The 18,134-nt window shown below is 39.1% G+C and overlaps 1 protein-coding gene and 1 long non-coding RNA gene across 2 annotated transcripts; one reads left to right on the top strand and one right to left on the bottom strand.

Moving 5' to 3' along the window:
* The first annotated feature begins 13,267 nt into the window (after positions 1-13,267).
* Positions 13,268-14,291, top strand: LOC135081811 (uncharacterized). The gene is made up of 3 exons (XR_010259282.1): positions 13,268-13,329; positions 13,694-13,796; positions 13,897-14,291. It is a non-coding gene; the product is annotated as an uncharacterized LOC135081811 (long non-coding RNA).
* A 16-nt stretch (positions 14,292-14,307) lies between these two features.
* LOC135081903 (uncharacterized) lies at positions 14,308-17,392 on the bottom strand. Its single transcript, XM_063976684.1, has 3 exons — positions 17,389-17,392; positions 16,515-16,941; positions 14,308-14,989 (listed from the first exon to the last, which is right to left on the bottom strand). Exons 1-3 carry the CDS (start codon positions 17,390-17,392, stop codon positions 14,308-14,310), a joined length of 1,113 nt encoding a protein of 370 aa, XP_063832754.1.
* Between the last annotated feature and the right edge of the window lie 742 nt (positions 17,393-18,134).

Genomic DNA, 18,134 nt, shown 5'->3' on the forward strand with positions numbered 1-18,134 from the left:
ATGTTAATAGTTCGCCCGCTCAGTTTTAGTTGGAACAACTTTTAGGATGTCCCGACACTGGTTTTCAGCAGGAAGCCCTATAGCTATTGAGCATCGCCTATAGCATAGCATAACATTATGTACAGTATTTGAATTGGTCTACTCTCGGTGTTTTTGTAACGTATGTATTTAATTCGTTCGTTTCAGCCAAATGACGTCCACTGCTAGACAAAGGCGTCCCCCAAGGTCGTACTTATTTATTTTTGTATGAATGTTTTCGTACCCATGGTTTCATGCTTAATTTCGAAGTGGATGATGCTAGTAATAGGTAATTTAACGTAAATATCACTTCATTAATGCTACAAGAAGAATATTAATAAGCACGATAATGGACACCGACTACATTAACGAAATTACCGCGAAATTGATGCGAATTTACACTCTGTTTCTCTCTTGAATAATTTTGGTAAGATTTTTCATTATTTCCTGAATTACGTCCAAATAAGTATAATTTAATTTGACACTGGTTATATTATGTGCAAACCGCACGACGCCACATCGAAAAAGAAAAAAGAACAATAGCTAACGGCGTTAAGGGTATCCAAATACAGTTTCTTAGAGTGGATTGGCAGCATATTTTACCCCATAGCCCTTTAACTGTTATGGTTTTCCTCACAAACAGGGATTGTTCGAAGCCAGTATGTGATTGGTCTAATACTCTAATATACGGAATACGTAGCGAAAAAAGGCTTCCAGAAAAAAATTGTATGTTTTAAGAAATTGTTATTGTAGGCTCTGTTTGGACCAGATTCGAAGAATGCGTATCTAAAGAGTATGAGACGTTTAGCGCTCGATAGAGTAAGGTCGATCACTAGCTAGTGGCTAAGAGAGTATTTTTAGTCGTCTATTAAATATATTTATAAGATTAGCCTATTTCCGTTATTCGTTAACCCCTTCATTTAAGTTAAAATATTGTGTTGCCTCGCGCTGCGATTCCATGCTCTGTGCAGAATATCTTCTCTTTAAAATTGGTACGGCTTTTTGGGACACTCAGTATATGTATAATAATAATACACACCAAATGGCGTCTACTGCTGGACAAAGGTCTACTCAAAGGATTTAACGACTGGTCCTACGCTGCCCGCATTCAGGCACTTCCCGGAGCTTCCCCAGATTGTCGGCAAACGTAGTGGGGCGGCCTGCCCATGCTACGTTTTCCGGCATGAAGAGAAATGCAGCAACAAAATAATTCTCAAGAAGTTTTTAAAGGGATTAATTACCTATTTATTGTCTACGCCAAAAATATTTCCACTCTTAATACTAATTTTAATGCCTACATTTATTTTAAAACGTAGGTACGTAATTGGAAGCCTGTGAATATCCACGGATCATTCGTAAATCCTTCTTAATACTTTACCGAAATGGAGCTTCAGTACAACGTCCGCTCGAATAGAATACGTGGAAGGACGTAGGTATTCAGAAAAATTGATATTTATGAATGTGACAGTTATTCTGTATCTTTTTCACCTCGAAACTTCTTCGATTACAAGCGATTGTATTTGAGTAAATTTTAAAATAATGATAGATATAATTAAAAAGAACTTCGGGCGATACAATAGTTTTTCTTTTTGTCGCGAAGGCAATATTTTAAAAGTAAGTGCTTACTGCATTATTTATTTTAATAAATTAAAAGCTTTGCTGCTTTCAATCACCCGAAAGTTTACTTATTTTTAACGGACGTTGTGTTGTAAAAGTAAGAGAATATTCTATCCCCATTACAAAATTGCACAATTAACATAACTACTTATTCCTTTCCTTCTAATTTATCAAAGGGAAATTAAATGTCAAAAAATCCTGAATATTCCGGCCGTAACCGGCTCGAACCGGCCGAAACCGGTCGGGCTCATTAAAATTTAACCCGCAGGTACACGTCTGAGCAAGCGAATTGTTAATTAATCGAAATAACTGGAACTCGTTTTTCTTAATACCCTGTACGTCCAGGGTAATTGTGTGGAAGTCCCCTGCCTGTGTGCTATGCGTGAAAGGTTTGAATTAACCTGTCATGTTATGTTATGATATCGTAATTATGAGTAAGTGGTAAGTAATGAGATATTAACAGTTTGAATAATTAAAACCTGTCACATATGTCTTATAACATTATGCTGTGTGACATTGGCTTTATTAAACAGAGAATAGAATAGTAAAACATCCTCTGTTGTTACTATTTGTATGTAATGATATACTTGAGTCAAAACATACCTAAAAAGAGAAAAGCACCACGATATAGTAAGTACAGTTAAAGCGCTAGTTTATAGTTCTATAAAAGCAAATAAACTCGAATTTACCGAGTGCATTTCTAACTCAAAACAATTCCACCGCATACTCGAAATGACATAAAACATAAACTTAACCAGTCTATCAATAAAACTAACTTATTTCCTGCCAAAGCACGGGTACTAAAAACCACGCTTCGAGTGGCAAAATTCCGATAAACAAATATCAATTCAAAACACCTAGTCGTAATATCAAAAAGTGCATTGGAGTGCCACTTTCGTAAAGGACCGTGGCAAATATTGAAATAAATTTATAGCGGCAAAAAGCAGAGTCCGAAGTTCGCCGACGAAGTAGCGAAGTGTGTCGCGAACTCTAATTAGTGACGGGCGCCGTTCCTACGTTTCACTTCGCGCCACGGACTTCGAACGTTCGGACTCGATAAAAAGGACTTTTTTTTTTTACAAAAAAATGATTTTTTGTGAAAATGGCTTCTTATGTGCAACAGCACTGTAACGAGGTAGCCTAGAGAGTAATAGTAAAATCCCTTCGCTAAAACAAGCGCTACAAATAAAGCTACTGCCAGGCTGCCAGTTATCTTCATAGGACCCTCGACAATCAAGAATAGGGGGTATCCTACAATATATATAGAGCTGAGATGTGTACTCCACGTTCTGACCGATGGAGATAGAGAGAGATCAGATACCGGAAAAATCAGTTTTATGATTATGCACTAGCTAGAATAAAGCAGAATTGGTAATTCAAGATTTTGGTAGCTTTATTTATAGTCAAAAGAATTGGCGAAAAAGTGACATCATAGCTTGTCTTTTCCATACAGGTTCTACCAGTAAAAGTATGTCAATTGATTGGTAATGTGAACTACCGTATTATGGTTGGATTCATAAGGTTAGAACACAAAAGATTCTTCCTGAATTTTACCCTGGCCAATAAAATAAAATACTTACCGCGTCCACAAATACGTCATCCAGGAGCTCCCGAGAGCTGAAACAAGAAAATTAACTGGCTACAAATTCATTCATTGACATGGGACCAGCCGGATCGCAACTCGCTAATTGCGAATATAATGTTTTGCACAATAAACTCAGCTTTTGAAGTTTTCAAAGGTGATGTGGTCACGGAGACCTAGGGATTAACAAATGTATCTACATAATATACTCAACATCAAATAAACCGCACCCCCCGCGACGCGAGTTTTAACGATATTCTTCTGACACAATCATGGTGCCCCAACAATATTGGTGTCATTTGAAAGCCCAATAAATATCCTTAAAAACACATTTATTTTCTTAATAAATGATTAACATATACCATAAATGTGACTTGAAAAAATACCTCACTTTGGGCCCACCTATGGGATCAATTAGACCAATTTTTATGGTTATAAAACCAAATAATGATCTCACGTGTCCTCTTTAACAGATGGATGCCGATTAAACCCAACTACAGTTTTATAGCCATAAAAGTTGGCTCAAGCGTAACTACCTATTTTTTGAAGAAGTGACTCTGGATCCTTCTAAAGACACATTTTTGGGGTAAAAACCTTTCCTTTAATGAAATGAAGGTTAGAACTAGGCTTTTAAATGGTGCCAATATTGGTGGGAAGTTGGGATGAATACGTTTGGAAATGCTTGTCGCGGGAGGTGCGATTTATTTGATGTCGAGTGTACTTAATAATTACTCGTGTTAGAGCAACTTTGTGTATTTGTATGTTTTTGGCTACAGAAGTACTAATTTTGGTACAGAGGTGGATTGGGCCTTCATTTGATACAAATGTTAGTTTTAGGTAAATAATTACTATCATTCTGTGAATTTAAGTTAGTTTCAGAAAGTTTATAGCGTGTGTAGATCGAAAACAAGTTATTAATGTGTTAATATACACTTTTTTAGATTGTGTTATTGTTGGGTAGTATAAAATAAAAATATCAACAAAGATACTTCCCGATACACGGAAAAGCATGAATGCCTAATTTATTTCATTTTTCTAATTGCGTCCAATAGTTAACTGAAATTATAATAAATATACAACTAATTTAATTTTAATTTTATGAATTTTTATACAACGAAATGTGGTAATTTCAAGATAAATGCAAACAAAATTAAATTGTTTATTTTTGAATCCTGTTAATTGATAGTTCGGAGCATAATAAACATGGGATTTTAGCGCCAGACTCGTTAAAATATTAGTAAAGTAATATTAACGAACGATGGTATCTAGGTAAACAAATTAAAAACATTTTATCGGAATATTGATTGATTCAAATTTCAAACCTGAAATGACCTAATCAAAATGGGATCAATTAAGTACATGCTTTATAAAATTGAATTTTAAAATTAGATCCTCTTGAGAATTTGGACAATTTGGTGAAGGTCGCGGGAAGTACCTGGATGCGGGCAGCGCAGGACCGATCTGTATAAAAATCCTTGGGGCAGGACTTTGTCCAGCAGTGGACGTCATTTGGCTGAAACGAACGAAGGAATGTTGACATTTCTATCTCCAAGTCGCCTTTAGGAAAAGTGGGAGTGGTCCAGTTCTAATATGCGGTATTGATGATTGTATGAAAAAGATAATCGGAGGGAACGATAAGCCCGTTCTAATAGAGCCTATCCTACAATCTCTAGCCTACAATCTCTAGCGTCAATAAAGCCTGCAGCTAAAGCAATGTATACGAGTAAATCATTTACTAACATCTCCCATCGCAAAACGTTTCTTCCAATCCAGAAATCCAATAGCGGAGAGTGGCGTGTGTATCTCAATTCTCAAATACCCGAAGTGCCCTGACTCTGCAAGGCTTACTTTTCGTGCCGCTTTGAGAGACGCCATGGAACTAAAGTATATGCCCTTTATGTGAACTTAGATCCACATATGAGCTGGTAACGTCTCATCGGGAAATGGATCTGTATAAATTTCAAATTTGCCGATCCTATGCAGCCCCGGATCTAAGGTTTTTCAAATCTTTTTCAAATTAGAGTAGACTTGGAATAGACGCGCCCCCTTTACAGAGTTTTGAGATAAATTCTTAAACACTATTGAATGGGTGGAAGTTTTTATATTTTAAATAAACAACTCGAAAAAATCGAACTGCCTAAGGCGGGAATTGAACCTACGACCTTCCGCTTGCCGGGCGACTGCTCTTCCGACTGAGCTATTTAGACACTGGATGAACTCGTCGAAATTTTCAAGCGTAATACGCTGTTATGGCCGCGTTTTTATAGTCTAAATAAAGAAGCCTTTCATATATTTGCGTCTACTGAATGCTAGTTTTCCACTGAAAACGGCGGTTTGCTTAAAAAAAAGAGATAAACCTAAAATAAAAGCAGATTTAATCATGTTTTTTAAGATTGATATTTGAAACTAAATCAAATTCTCCAATAATCCGATTCTCATGCAAGCTTCAATAAAAATACTGTTTATTGTCAAAATCAGACTAAGTACTTTACACCAACAAAAATAAGGTCTCATTCATCCATCAATCAGCGCTAATCTCATCTCTATATACCATTACCATACGGAGGCGATCCGATAGCCGAGAGTGGCGTGAGTCGAGCAACCCTATGCTCTGTATCGACTCTTTGAGTGAAGACGCAAGGAAATAAACTGTGAGGCCTTTAGTACTTTGTAACTTGGAAAGAGACTAAGGAAAGGCTGGTAAATAGATAAAGGCAGAATTGCCAAAATCAAGTGGCAGTGGGCGGGGCACGTAGAGATGATAGCCGTTGGGGCAGAAAAATTCTCGAGTGGCGACCACGGGCCGGAAGACGTAGTGTGGGGCCCCCACTAGGTGGACCGACGACCTGGTGAAGGCCGCGGGAAAAGCCTGCATGCGGGCAGCGCAGGACCGCGTTATGGAAATCCTTGGGGGAGGCCTTTGTCCAGCAGTGGACGTCATTTGACTGAAACGAACGAACGAAATAGAGAGAGATGTTTATTTTCTGTTTAATGTCTGTTTAGCTAACTTAACTACTAATCCGATTTGAAAAAATCTTTTTGTGTTAGCCCATTTATTATTCACACGAAGTCGCGGGCACAGCTAGTCTACACTAGTATTATAAAGAGGAAATCTTTGTTTGTTTGTTTGGTTGTAATGAATAGGCTCAAAAACTACTGGACCGTTTTTAAAAATTCTTTCACCATTCGAAAGCTACATTATCCACGAGTAACATAGGCTAAATTTTATTTTGGAAAAAATAGGGTTCCGTAAAATATGTAGATAATGTAGTCCACGCGCGCGAAGCCGCGGGCGGAAAGCTAGTGTTGTATAAAATCGTAAAATGTTTTTTTTTTCGTTAAAAAAATAAAGCAAAGACACCAAGGAAGTTAATCAGTGCCTCGATGACCTCTCCCAGCTCATTACCGTTTAAAGCCAAACTTCCAGCAGTCACTGTCCAAATTGAACTGTAAAAGTGTTAACTCAAGGCTCTCAGATGACATTGTTGTAAATTACGCTTCTGTAAGACTGTAAAAAGTTTAACTGCCATGGTGGAGTTACGATCAAGCAAGAGGGTTCCGTAGTTTAAAATAAAATTTATTGTGTATGAATTCAATTTAAGATGTTTTTATGATGTAATTTTTTGGGCAAATGTTTTTGTGCAGCAGTGAACTTGTCGTGTCTTTGGTGAAACGATGGTGACTTACCCCAAAGATATTTTTTAACAATTGTGATTCTGACAGTAGGATGTTTATTTACACGTCCGTATTTTAAAATGACGTCCAATTATTGGCCTGAATATGTTCTTGAGCGTATTAGATTCAATTTTGAGGGTATTTTTAAATTAAGAACTTTCCGATTTATATGGTGAAAAACAACTATGTAGTTACATACTGTGTTGTTACTGGTGTTTTGTCAGAGAAATAAATCCTTACTATTTTATTTAACACGTCATAATGTAAGCTTTAAAGTTTCCCAAGAAATTGATACGGAACCAAAAAATCACGGTAATATAAACTGGAGACCTCCGGGCCCTCTGTAGTTCTCCGCCCGAGGGACCCAACTCTTCCGAAGTAACTCAGAGTTACGTCCAGGAAAAACTGTCATTGCGCAGCGGAATTAAAATTTATTTCGCCCCACTAGGTTTCCAGGCGGAGTTTTAGTCGTGTCTACCAATTTTCAGCAGTTTTCAGGCCCGAGTTATAAAGCAATGATAAAAAGCTTAGGCTTTAAGCTCGAGCGAAGAATCTAGGCTGTGATTGGTAGAAATTAAATCTTCTTTAGATATTTCTTCTCAACACTAGCCAAAATGATTGTAAGGTATGCTATATTGGAATGCACGCAGAAGTCTTTGAATAGGGCATACCTACACTACTTTTAAAAGTAAAACTTTAAAAAAATATTTGAACAGGTTTGACTTTGGTTCAAATGAGCGTTTCAGCGAACTTGAAAATTCTTTTTTTTTCAAAAGTACATGTTTTGTATAGAGGAGCTTACGCTTATACACTGTAAGGCTGAGTTGCACCACCTAAAGACCGTAACTATTACGATAACCGATGTATTTTGTATGGACTAATGAAATTCTTCTGAAATACAAATATCTACTGGATTTTTGTATTTCAGAACTTGACCAAAATATTATGCCTTTTTACTAAATTAATAAATCAATCGAATTATGTAATGATGTTCATTCATATCCAACATCCAGATCGATAATAAAACGAAATTGACTTTACCTATCAATCGTTTAGTTCGCCCAACCAAAGTTCGCCGAAACCAGCTGAACCATGATTAAATTCCACGTAAGATCGAAATACACAGCGGAAAATCAAAGAAGATACACATAATCGAATCTCAGCGTCCTGAAATTCCAGAATATTCGATACTGCATTGGCGTGTATGTATATTAGATTCTGGAACGACTCAAAGCTTCAGGGAGCTTTTGACTGTGAGACCGTTTGGTTTGGATCGGGAGTCAAATTAAATGTACATCTGAAAGGATTCGTATGCAACAGTCACTCAATACTATTTAATCGGGACTGAGAGATACGTTGCTTAGTTACTTTTTAAGGTACGAGTATTAGTCTGGTTAAGGTGATTCAATTTGAACCATTTTCGTAGTTAGTAGAAACGATCAAAGTGTAGCGGCTGCGATTTTGTGGCGACTGGGGATCACCAATGTGAAGCAACCGTCGTGGTTAGTTGATGGGTATTTTGAGCATATTTAGTGGCATTTAACATCTCTAGCTTTAGATTAAAAGTTGTTACCAGCTAATTAGAAATATAAATATTTATTTGTCTAGGAATAGAAGATCGAAATATATTGTATAGGTAATTAAAAATAAAAATAGAGACCATAGGGCGACTTTTTCACAGCGTTTCGTAAACGCGTGTTAGTCGCATTTGCAACGCACTACAGAAGTGATGCCAACGCGCTACTAACGCGCTACTAACGCGCTATAGCAGCGCGACTGCATCGCTACAAAAAGTCGCCGTGGGCTGCGTGGGCAGGGCCCTTAGGGCGGTTGACGAATCGCCATATTGCCGCAAACATCTGATTGTAAGGTAGGTCAGTTAATTTACTTTATACGCCACTTGACTCTGGGGAATAGTGGAGAGCCTTTTACTGTTGCAGTTGTTAAAAAGCGCCTAGTAAAAAGTACAAAGAGAGAAAAAAGTTTTATTCAGTGACTGTGACACATAGTAGGTATCACTGCGCCGCGCTGGGAAAACGTGGATCAGTGTTGAAAAGTAGTAGCAGTTGTCAGCCTATTTTTAGTAATTATACAGGGTGGAGAATTTTGTAATGCCACCTGGAGGGAAAGTACTTTTAATACTGTAGATAGAAAATTTTACTGAAAGAAAACATTCTCTACCATTCCATACAATTTTCTGTAATAATAATTTAAGATTTCATGGTTTTCCTTTCATTTGATTTATCAAGTTTGTTAGAGAGATTTCATCCTTAATAAAAATACAGGGTGTATCCTTAATAAAAAAAATTTTTGAATTTCAGTTGGTTCGAATCCCGGGTGTGGCAAGCAAATTTTTGGAAATCTTTGAATGCAGTTCTATTTCTTGTAAAAAATAAAGGAATGTTTTCTTTGAGAAAAATTTTATATCTACAATATTAAGAGTTCTTTCCCTCCAGGTGGCATTACAAAATTCCACCCTGTATATTGAATACGAATGCGTTTTGTGAAATATAGAGTCAGTCCATTATATCATCAAATGTAGTGTATAAAAATATGAAAACTAAAATAAAACCCTCAAATCCTTATCAAAGCAATACGTCTTCACATTCCCACTTCCCCATAACCCCAGCTCAAATTGCGGAGCGGCACAAATAAAAGCCGTCCGTTCCCTGGATCGCGGGAATCATGTTAATATCCCGGGCCGCGAGCGCTCCCATGGGCGCGCGGACGCTGTGTATCGCAGCCCTTCAGCGAGATTGCCCGAGCTGATTGCGACACACGGACGCGTGAAATGGTCAGCAAAATAAGTATCTTTAGTCGTATTTTTTTGAGGGCATTATTTGTGTTAAATAATTATGTATAATCTGGGATAAGCGTCCCTACGTGATTGAATCAGAAATGAGGAAAACCCTCAAAGGAAGAACCCTGCGAGGAGATCCGCAGATGAACCAAATTGACCGACATTGCCCGCAGAATTGCTAAAATTAAGTGGCACTACCACTTAATATAGCTCGCAGAGCATGGCCGCTGGGGCAGAAAAGTTCTCGAGTGGCGACCACCTGGCCGGCAGACGTAGTTTGGGCAGGCCCGCCACTAGGTGGAACGACGATCTGGTGAAGACTGCGGAAAGTACTTGAACGCGGGCAGCGCAGTAAAGGTCTTTATGGAAATCCTTGGGGGAGGCCTTTGTCTAGTATAGGACGTCATTTAAATAAAACGAAATGCACCTATATTGTAACTTGTCTCATATTTCAGAGGCATTAGCTCGCCATCCTCCAAATCCGTATACCCCACAAATAACCTCAGATAAGAGGCTAGAAGTAATATCGACATTTGCTACTTGTTTGAGGATAAACAGCGGAGCTCATCACCATGATGGACTGGCTGGCTGCAGCAGACGTAGTGTATCTTGGTTTTATTAGGATACGCACGCAATTTCTTGAGATACGTAAATGGTTGGCTTAAAGATATACTTAGTTCTGGGCACGGAACTTGGGAGCTGAGGGGAACTTATGCTGAACGTTTTGTTGATGGTATTAATATCAAACTTGTATGGAATATGGTACTTCAATGGGCTGGTTAGCCAGTGCAATTAAAGTCACCAAAAATAGAGGTAGGTTATTTCAAATAAATCAAATATTTATTTTAAAAAGTGACTCAGGTTAGCGCTCAAGATCTGTGGCACTCTGGAGTCGATTTTTTTTATTAACGGGTTTAAAATAGGTTGAGTGTAAGTGTCTCTTTAGGTATCGATTGTTGTTTCAATAAATACTTCTCTTAAATCTGCAATCGTTAAGACAAATTATTTTTTGAAACATTGATTCATTAATTAGACATTTTTAAAACGTAGTATTGGTTCACTTTAAATTTAATGAGTCCACAATGTATTTAGGCATAATTAGGTGAAACTTGTACTTAGCATGAAAGTACCTAAAGAAAAATTGATGGAAAGTCTTCATATACAAAATCCATTACAGAATGAGCGCTGCGTTTATCAAATAATACCAAAAAGAAACCCAATTCATTTCTTATCATAAATACTTAAAGAGGTTCTGCAATTCCAATAGTAACCCGAGGGTCAAACTTGGACAGTTAAAGTCGCTTCGACTGAGAAGTGCTGTAAATCAGCTAAGGCATGGGGGCGACTTCACATAACGAGTTAGAAATATTGACTATAGCCATCTCTGTCACACATGCCAGAATCTTATGTTGAGAGAAAGAGTCGGGAGTTCAGAAACTATTCAGGATGGAAAGTTTTGTACGCATGCATTTGTGATCAAATCTTTTTGGTCGTCATGTTTTAACTGGCTGGTATTTGATACCATTTATTTATAAGATTCAATTATGGTTGGTAAATAGTACTTATTAGTACTTTTTTGACTATAAAATGAGCACCTAACCTAATGGTTTTTATTAAATACTAGCTTTCCGCCCGCGGCTTCATCCGCGTGGAATTTTGTCTGTCACAGAAAAACTTTATCGCGCGCGTCCCTGTTTCAAAAACCGGGATAAAAACTATCCTATGTCCTTTCCCGGGACTCAAACTATCTCTATGCCATATCAAAATCGGTTCAGCAGTTTAGGCGCGAAAGCAAGACAGACAGACAGACAGAGTTACTTTCGCATTTATAATATTAGTATAGATAGATTGTTTTCTATTCGAAAGGAGATGAAAGTACGAATATAATAATCCGTTTTTTTATAATTTTGAAGTGCTAATGAGATTTAAAAAGTATTGTTTAACCCTCCCGTAGTGAGAGGGTGGAATTCCCTCACCCTGAGCACTCCTAGCCGTTATTACTCCTATCACTCACTCCTACACTGACTAGGGGTACTACTAACTAGTGAATCAAACACCGTCTTGAGGTCAACTGAATTCAATTTTATTCTTTCCTCGGTTATATATAAAGGGCGGGCAAAAAATCTGGACACCGCGCGCTAATATTTTGCCTTAATCTAAGAGGTGCCATCTATTGGCCAAACTACGTGAACTACCTGTCATCTAGCGCGCGGTGACATCTATCGGTAAACCACAAAACCTTAAACCGACGTCAACATAATCGCCCACCAAGGACAAATATGCAATTTGTCCTTCCTTAACTAACAAAATAAACAATGTATCTACCCGATAACTGCTAACTTAAAAATCAAACTATTCAACTACCTTAGAGTATTTATCTTATACCTATTTACACATCAGTCTCTATTGGAAGCAGACACAACTTAGATATTGGGCGCTTAATTGTCCCATTTTTTGTTTTAAGCGTTATTACCCTTACTAACTTGTCCTGTCCCGGATGGACAGCATGAACTCTACCAACGACAGAGCGGTAATCCGTCCTCCTTCACCAACACGACATCGCCCACCTGTGGCTGAGGCTGCTGTGATGACCACCTGTACCGATTATAAAACTTTGTTAAGTACTCACGAGACCATACCTTCCAAAAATCTTGCAGCATTCCCTGAGTATACTGCCACCGCCTTAAAGAACTAACATTATGAGACTCGTGACTCTTATCAGGAGCCGTGACAATAGTCTCTCCCACAAGGAAATGACCAGGAGTCAAAACAAAATTCTCATCTTGGTATGTTAATTGACTCCAACAGTTTCAGCTCCTCCCGGTAAGTAAACCACTCATCCAATATATTTGTCGGTACAGCTTCATCCCATTCAATTCCTGCTAACCATAGCTTCTGAATTAGTAATTAAACTTCATGATGCTAGGTCCTACCCAGCCCAATGGATCATAAAATCGTGAAATGAGTCGTCTAGTTTCAAAACCCGCTAAAACGCTCCTGCAACTAATTTCTGTTTATATCTCTAAATGATGCTACTGCAATTTTCTCATCATACTGTTCAATCATTTTCGATCAAAATACACTAAAAGACTACTAAACTAGCACTTAAAATTAGGTTTGTGTTACAAACTCCGCTAAAACGCCGTCCGTTTCTTTCAAAACCCTCTAAAAGTTGATTGACCAATGGTAGCACGGTATTTTGGTCACGTGACTGCGAAATCAGTATGGAGATTTTTTTATAACGTGGTTGCTTCATAATTTGCACTTATCAAATCCCGCTAAAATACAACATGTCCGTTTCAAATCCCATTAAAACCGAATGTTCGTAACAAAATACGCCAAAATGAAAATAGTTTTCATTATAATTCAAATTATATTTAATTTAAAGATAAATAGCAATTACTGTTAGTATTGCCAAATGACAATAATAATTCGTATCATATTTTTTTTTGCCTAAGGCCAAAGCTATTATGGATAAGCGGTTTTTTTCAATTTCTCGAAATCTTATCAAAATCGTTTTAGCGGGATTTGAAACTAGACGCCTCAAATATCACTAATTATTTTCCTTTTAGTTACAGGTTGTTCCAGCGTCGGGAGTTTGACAGCGTAACGGAATGAATCTTCACTGCGGTCCCAGGTAAGTCCAACTATCTTCATGGTTTCATCCGACTTAATCTTCAATCCCTCTTGAACATCTTTCATCCCTGTTTCTCTTCTCATCTCTTCTATTAATTCATCGCAGTTACTTGTCCATTTCATTAACTCGAATCCTCCTTTTTCCAGGAATTCATTCATTTCTTTAAATATCTTGAATCCTTCTTCTTTGGTTTGACATCCCGTCAATAGGTCATCCATGTAAAAATCTCTTAAGAGTCTCTCCGCTGCCATAGGATAACTCCCACCCTCATCAATAGCCACTTGTTGCAATGTCTTGACAGCCAAGTAGGGCGCAGATGCAGTTCCAAACGTGACTCTTAGCATTCTATAGTGCTTTATCTCAGTTTCAGGGTCATCTCTCCAGAGTACCCGTTGATAATCCACATCTGATTCCGAGATCTTCACTTGCCGATACATTTTGGCTATGTCAGACGTGAGACAAACGGGGTACGTACGCCATCGCATCACCAAGTGCCGTAGCTCTGACTGTAAGGTAGGTCCCACTAGAAGGTTATCATTTAGAGACATATTATTCTTACCCTTACAGGAGGCATCGTACACTACCCGTACCTTCGTCGTTTCCCTGTCTTCTCGTATGACTGCGTGATGGGGTAAGTATATCGCCAATGGATTGTCAACTTGATCATCAGGTACAAGTTCCATGTGATTCAGATCTATGTATTCTTGCATCACTTCAGAGTACTTCTCTCTCAAGGCTTCATTCTTCATGAATTTCCGTTCCAACGAAAGAAATCTCCTTTCAGATATCTCCCTGGAGTTGTCTACACAAGGAGGATCATTCTTCAAGGGAAGTCGAACTACATATCTCCCTTCCTCGTCTCTTGAAGTTGTCTTTGTGAATATCTCCTCACATCTTTTTTCTTCCTCTGTAAACATTTTTTCTCTTTTTATTTCAGGTTCCGCTTCCAGTTCCCAGAACTTCTTAAGGAGATCATTTTCATCGATCAGTGCCCGAAATGATCCAGCCTAAAGCTGTAGATTGTGCAATCACTCCACCCTGGATACCTTTCCTTAATCCTTCTTGCAGAATCTGCCCGTACACATCTGCACCTAACAAAATATCCACTTTGTTGGGCGTGTGGTACTCAGGGTCAGCCAAGGTAAGTCCCGTTAAATCCAAACCTTCCAGGTCACCAACCTTTTTCGCTGGAAGAAAAGCTGTGATCTTTCTTAACACGTACGCCTTGACCTTGAACTTGATTTCAGGATTGACCCGAGACTGCAAGTTGATGTTAACCGTCGAGTTGATGATGACCTTTTTATCTCCTCCCAGACCTGATACAACGTTTTTCGTCTTTGTCTTCTTTAAACCCAAACCTTGTATCGTCGCTTCGGTCACAAATGACGCCTGCGATCCTTGATCGAGCAAAGCGCGTACCGTTCTCCGTGTTCCGTTATTAGCTTCAATATTTACCACAGCTATAGCTAATAGTACCTGTTTTCCCGTTTTATTCGCCGAAAAACACGAAGTAATATTTCCTTCTGCACCTCCTGCTTCTTCAGTAAGCGTACAACTGACTACTGCCGAAGACCCTTGCTCCTTATCCTCACTGGCTTCTGAAATAAATTTCCCATTAGAATGAAGCAGTGAGTGGTGCTTCCTTTTGCAGATCTGACACCTTGTTTTGATACGACAATACTTAGCTGGGTGACTTCTACCTAAGCAATTGAAACAAATATTATTGTCCTGCACGAAATCTCTACGTCTGTCAACTGTTTCTTTCGCAAAACCCGGGCAAAATGCAAGTGTGTGTGCTTCCTTACATAAAACACAACTGTGGTTATTTACATGGAGGGCTTTCAACTTATTTGAATTTTGAGTCACGTTTTTCCTAGGTGTGTTGGATCCAGAAACCAAACATTCGATTGCGCGGTATCTATTTGTCAAAAACTCCTGAAACATTGAATATGTTGGTAGCTGATCCGCCGAGCTATGACTATTCACGTAAAACTCCCAACTACGTTTGGTTTCTGTGTCCAATTTCTGACTCAAAATATGTCCCAGCTCCCCACGTTGACACCAATATTCAGTAAAGTGGACATACAATCATTCGTGGTGTCAATCAGTTCTTTGAGTATGGGTGCGGACTCATTAACCATGGTTTTCTGATTGAAAAATCTAATCAACGTTTGTTGGCATATGTACTTCTTATTATTGTATCGCTCCTCCAGTAATTCCCAACATCTGTCATAGTTACATTCTGCGGTCGAAATGTGCTTCACAAGCTGTTCCGCTTCGCCTTTGAGATAACTTTTTAAGTAATGGAACTTTTGAACCTTTGTTAAGTCATCATTATGATGCACCAATGAAGTAAACAAATCAAAAAATGTTGGCCATTCCGAATATTTGCCAGTAAATAATGGTATTACAATTTTGGGCAAATTAAGATGACTCGGTTTCGAAACCACTTGAGAAGCACCATCTTGGGAACAGCAGGGATTCAAGTTCACAGTAAATTTCAGTAAACTGGTTTTTAACTCACATTTATACCATGTATACATTTCTTCCATTTTATCATATAAATCATCTTTCACATAAGAGGAATCAGTCAATTCATCAGACCCTGCATTACGCATTAATTCCCGGTGGCCTGATGCAAAGTCTACCCATAACTGTTCAACCAACTCTATTATATTTTCTACTAGCTGACCCGGCGAACTTTGTTCTGCCTTAATGGCAATAAAAAGTATCCTATGTCCTTCTCCTGGCTCTAAACTACCTCCCTGACAATTTTCAGCTAAATCGGTTCAGCCGTTCTTGAGTTATAAGTGGAGTAACTAACACGACTTTCTTTTATATATATAAGATGTATTCCTTTGAAATTTGATTTGCCGATAATTTATTGAAATTTACTTTATTTTTCTCAAGACGTTTATAAATGTCATACTGAAAGCGCATTACGTTTTCTATTTCAGTTTTGAATTCCCTGCGTTTCGCCATTTTACGAAATTTAAAAAAACAATAAGCAATAAACAAAATAAATCTAAATTTAAAAATAAAGTCTTTAAAAAAGTAAATCGCTTGTCAAAATAAATTCGAACCGCACTGACACTTGACACTTGACACACACTGACAATTAAAATTTTACTTACAGTGACAACTTCACACGAATTATGCCGAATCGCTACGTAGAGATGACGAACCTCCTTCTCCCTCTGGCAGGAGGGCTGCTCTGAGGGCGTTCCTCCGTCCTCTGGTCACCAAACCTGACGCGCCGACTTGTTGCGCTGTCTGAGGTCCTCACGACCTCTGATGTGACCGGCGTCCTCCTCCAGCTGCAGCCTCTGTAGTAGGGCTGCAGAACTCCCCTCTGTCCTCCCACGTTACTGGATCCTGACGCGCGCCGAGCAGCAAGCCAAGCGCTGTCTGAGGTCCTCTTCTGGGCCTCTGAGTTGAACGTGGGGTACTCCCGTTGCAGCCTCTGAGGGCTGCCCGAGGACCCTCCTCCGTCCTCCGATGGTACCGATCCTGACGTACGCTGGCTACGCTCAGCGCCGTCTGAAGTCCTCCTGCGGACCTCTGGGGTGCCCCACAGCAGCAGTCCACTGCTCGTGGAGGAGGAGTCCACTCCTTCGGACACTAGTACTTCCTCACTAGCATCCGGCTCGAAGGACCATGTTTAACCCTCCCGTAGTGAGAGGGTGGAATTCCCTCACCCTGAGCACTCCTAGCCGTTATCACTCCTATCACTCACTCCTACACTGACTAGGGGTACTACTAACTAGTGAATCAAACACCGTCTTGAGGTCAACTGAATTCAATTTTATTCTTTCCTCGGTTATATATAAAGGGCGGGCAAAAAATCTGGACACCGCGCGCTAATATTTTGCCTTAATCTAAGAGGTGCCATCTATTGGCCAAACTACGTGAACTACCTGTCATCTAGCGCGCGGTGACATCTATCGGTAAACCACAAAACCTTAAACCGACGTCAACAAGTATTAAATTAATTCTGACGTTCCAAGAACAACACAACATGTCCGCTCCATGTACTCTCATGTTGTTAAAGTATCGCACCCATGGTTCAAGTCACAAAGTTGTTTAACTTTTAATTAGGCCCATGCCACCCCATGGAGGGTTGTGGATATACTGACCTCCGTAAACGGATTTACGCTGATTAGATGTGAGCTAGTCAAAGATGAACATACTTACGCCCGTATTCACAAACATTACTATGAGGTCTCACAGTGCGCGTGGACGTACAGGGTGACACACGAACTAATGACAGAGCTCTATTTAGCGCTGTTCGTTCGATTTGCTGCTTCAATTAAGCAAGTATCGTTTGTGAATACGGGCGATAGCCGGGTTCTTACTATGTCATTACCTACCCAACGAGGGCTATCGTTTTTATACTTAACAGTTGGCACCCCTGGCGATTGACAGGACCTTACTCTACAGTGGCGCCATCTTGATGAGTGCAAATGCGATAGTCCTCCTACCACTTTCGCGCTCACCAGTTGGTGCCACTGTCTTCGCTACTAGCAAGTGACAGGACCTTACTCTACAGTGGCGCTAACTGGTGAGCGCTAAAACGATAGCCCTCATTTTAATGGTTTACCATTGAATGAACAATTTAATGCAAAACTATCATATTTTTGATGTTAGAAGGTCGATCTTGGAATCAAACTCCTCTTAATTTCTTCTTATTAATTTAATGTTAGGGCTCCAATGACAGTTTTTTCTTTGGGACAAACTTGGCTTCCACAGGGTGGGTTTATATTAGTCAACTGTAGGTCCTGGCTAAATACTTATACTTACGAGTC

The sequence above is a fragment of the Ostrinia nubilalis genome, chromosome 20 (assembly GCF_963855985.1).
Source record: "Ostrinia nubilalis chromosome 20, ilOstNubi1.1, whole genome shotgun sequence".
Classification (NCBI taxonomy): domain Eukaryota; kingdom Metazoa; phylum Arthropoda; class Insecta; order Lepidoptera; family Crambidae; genus Ostrinia; species Ostrinia nubilalis.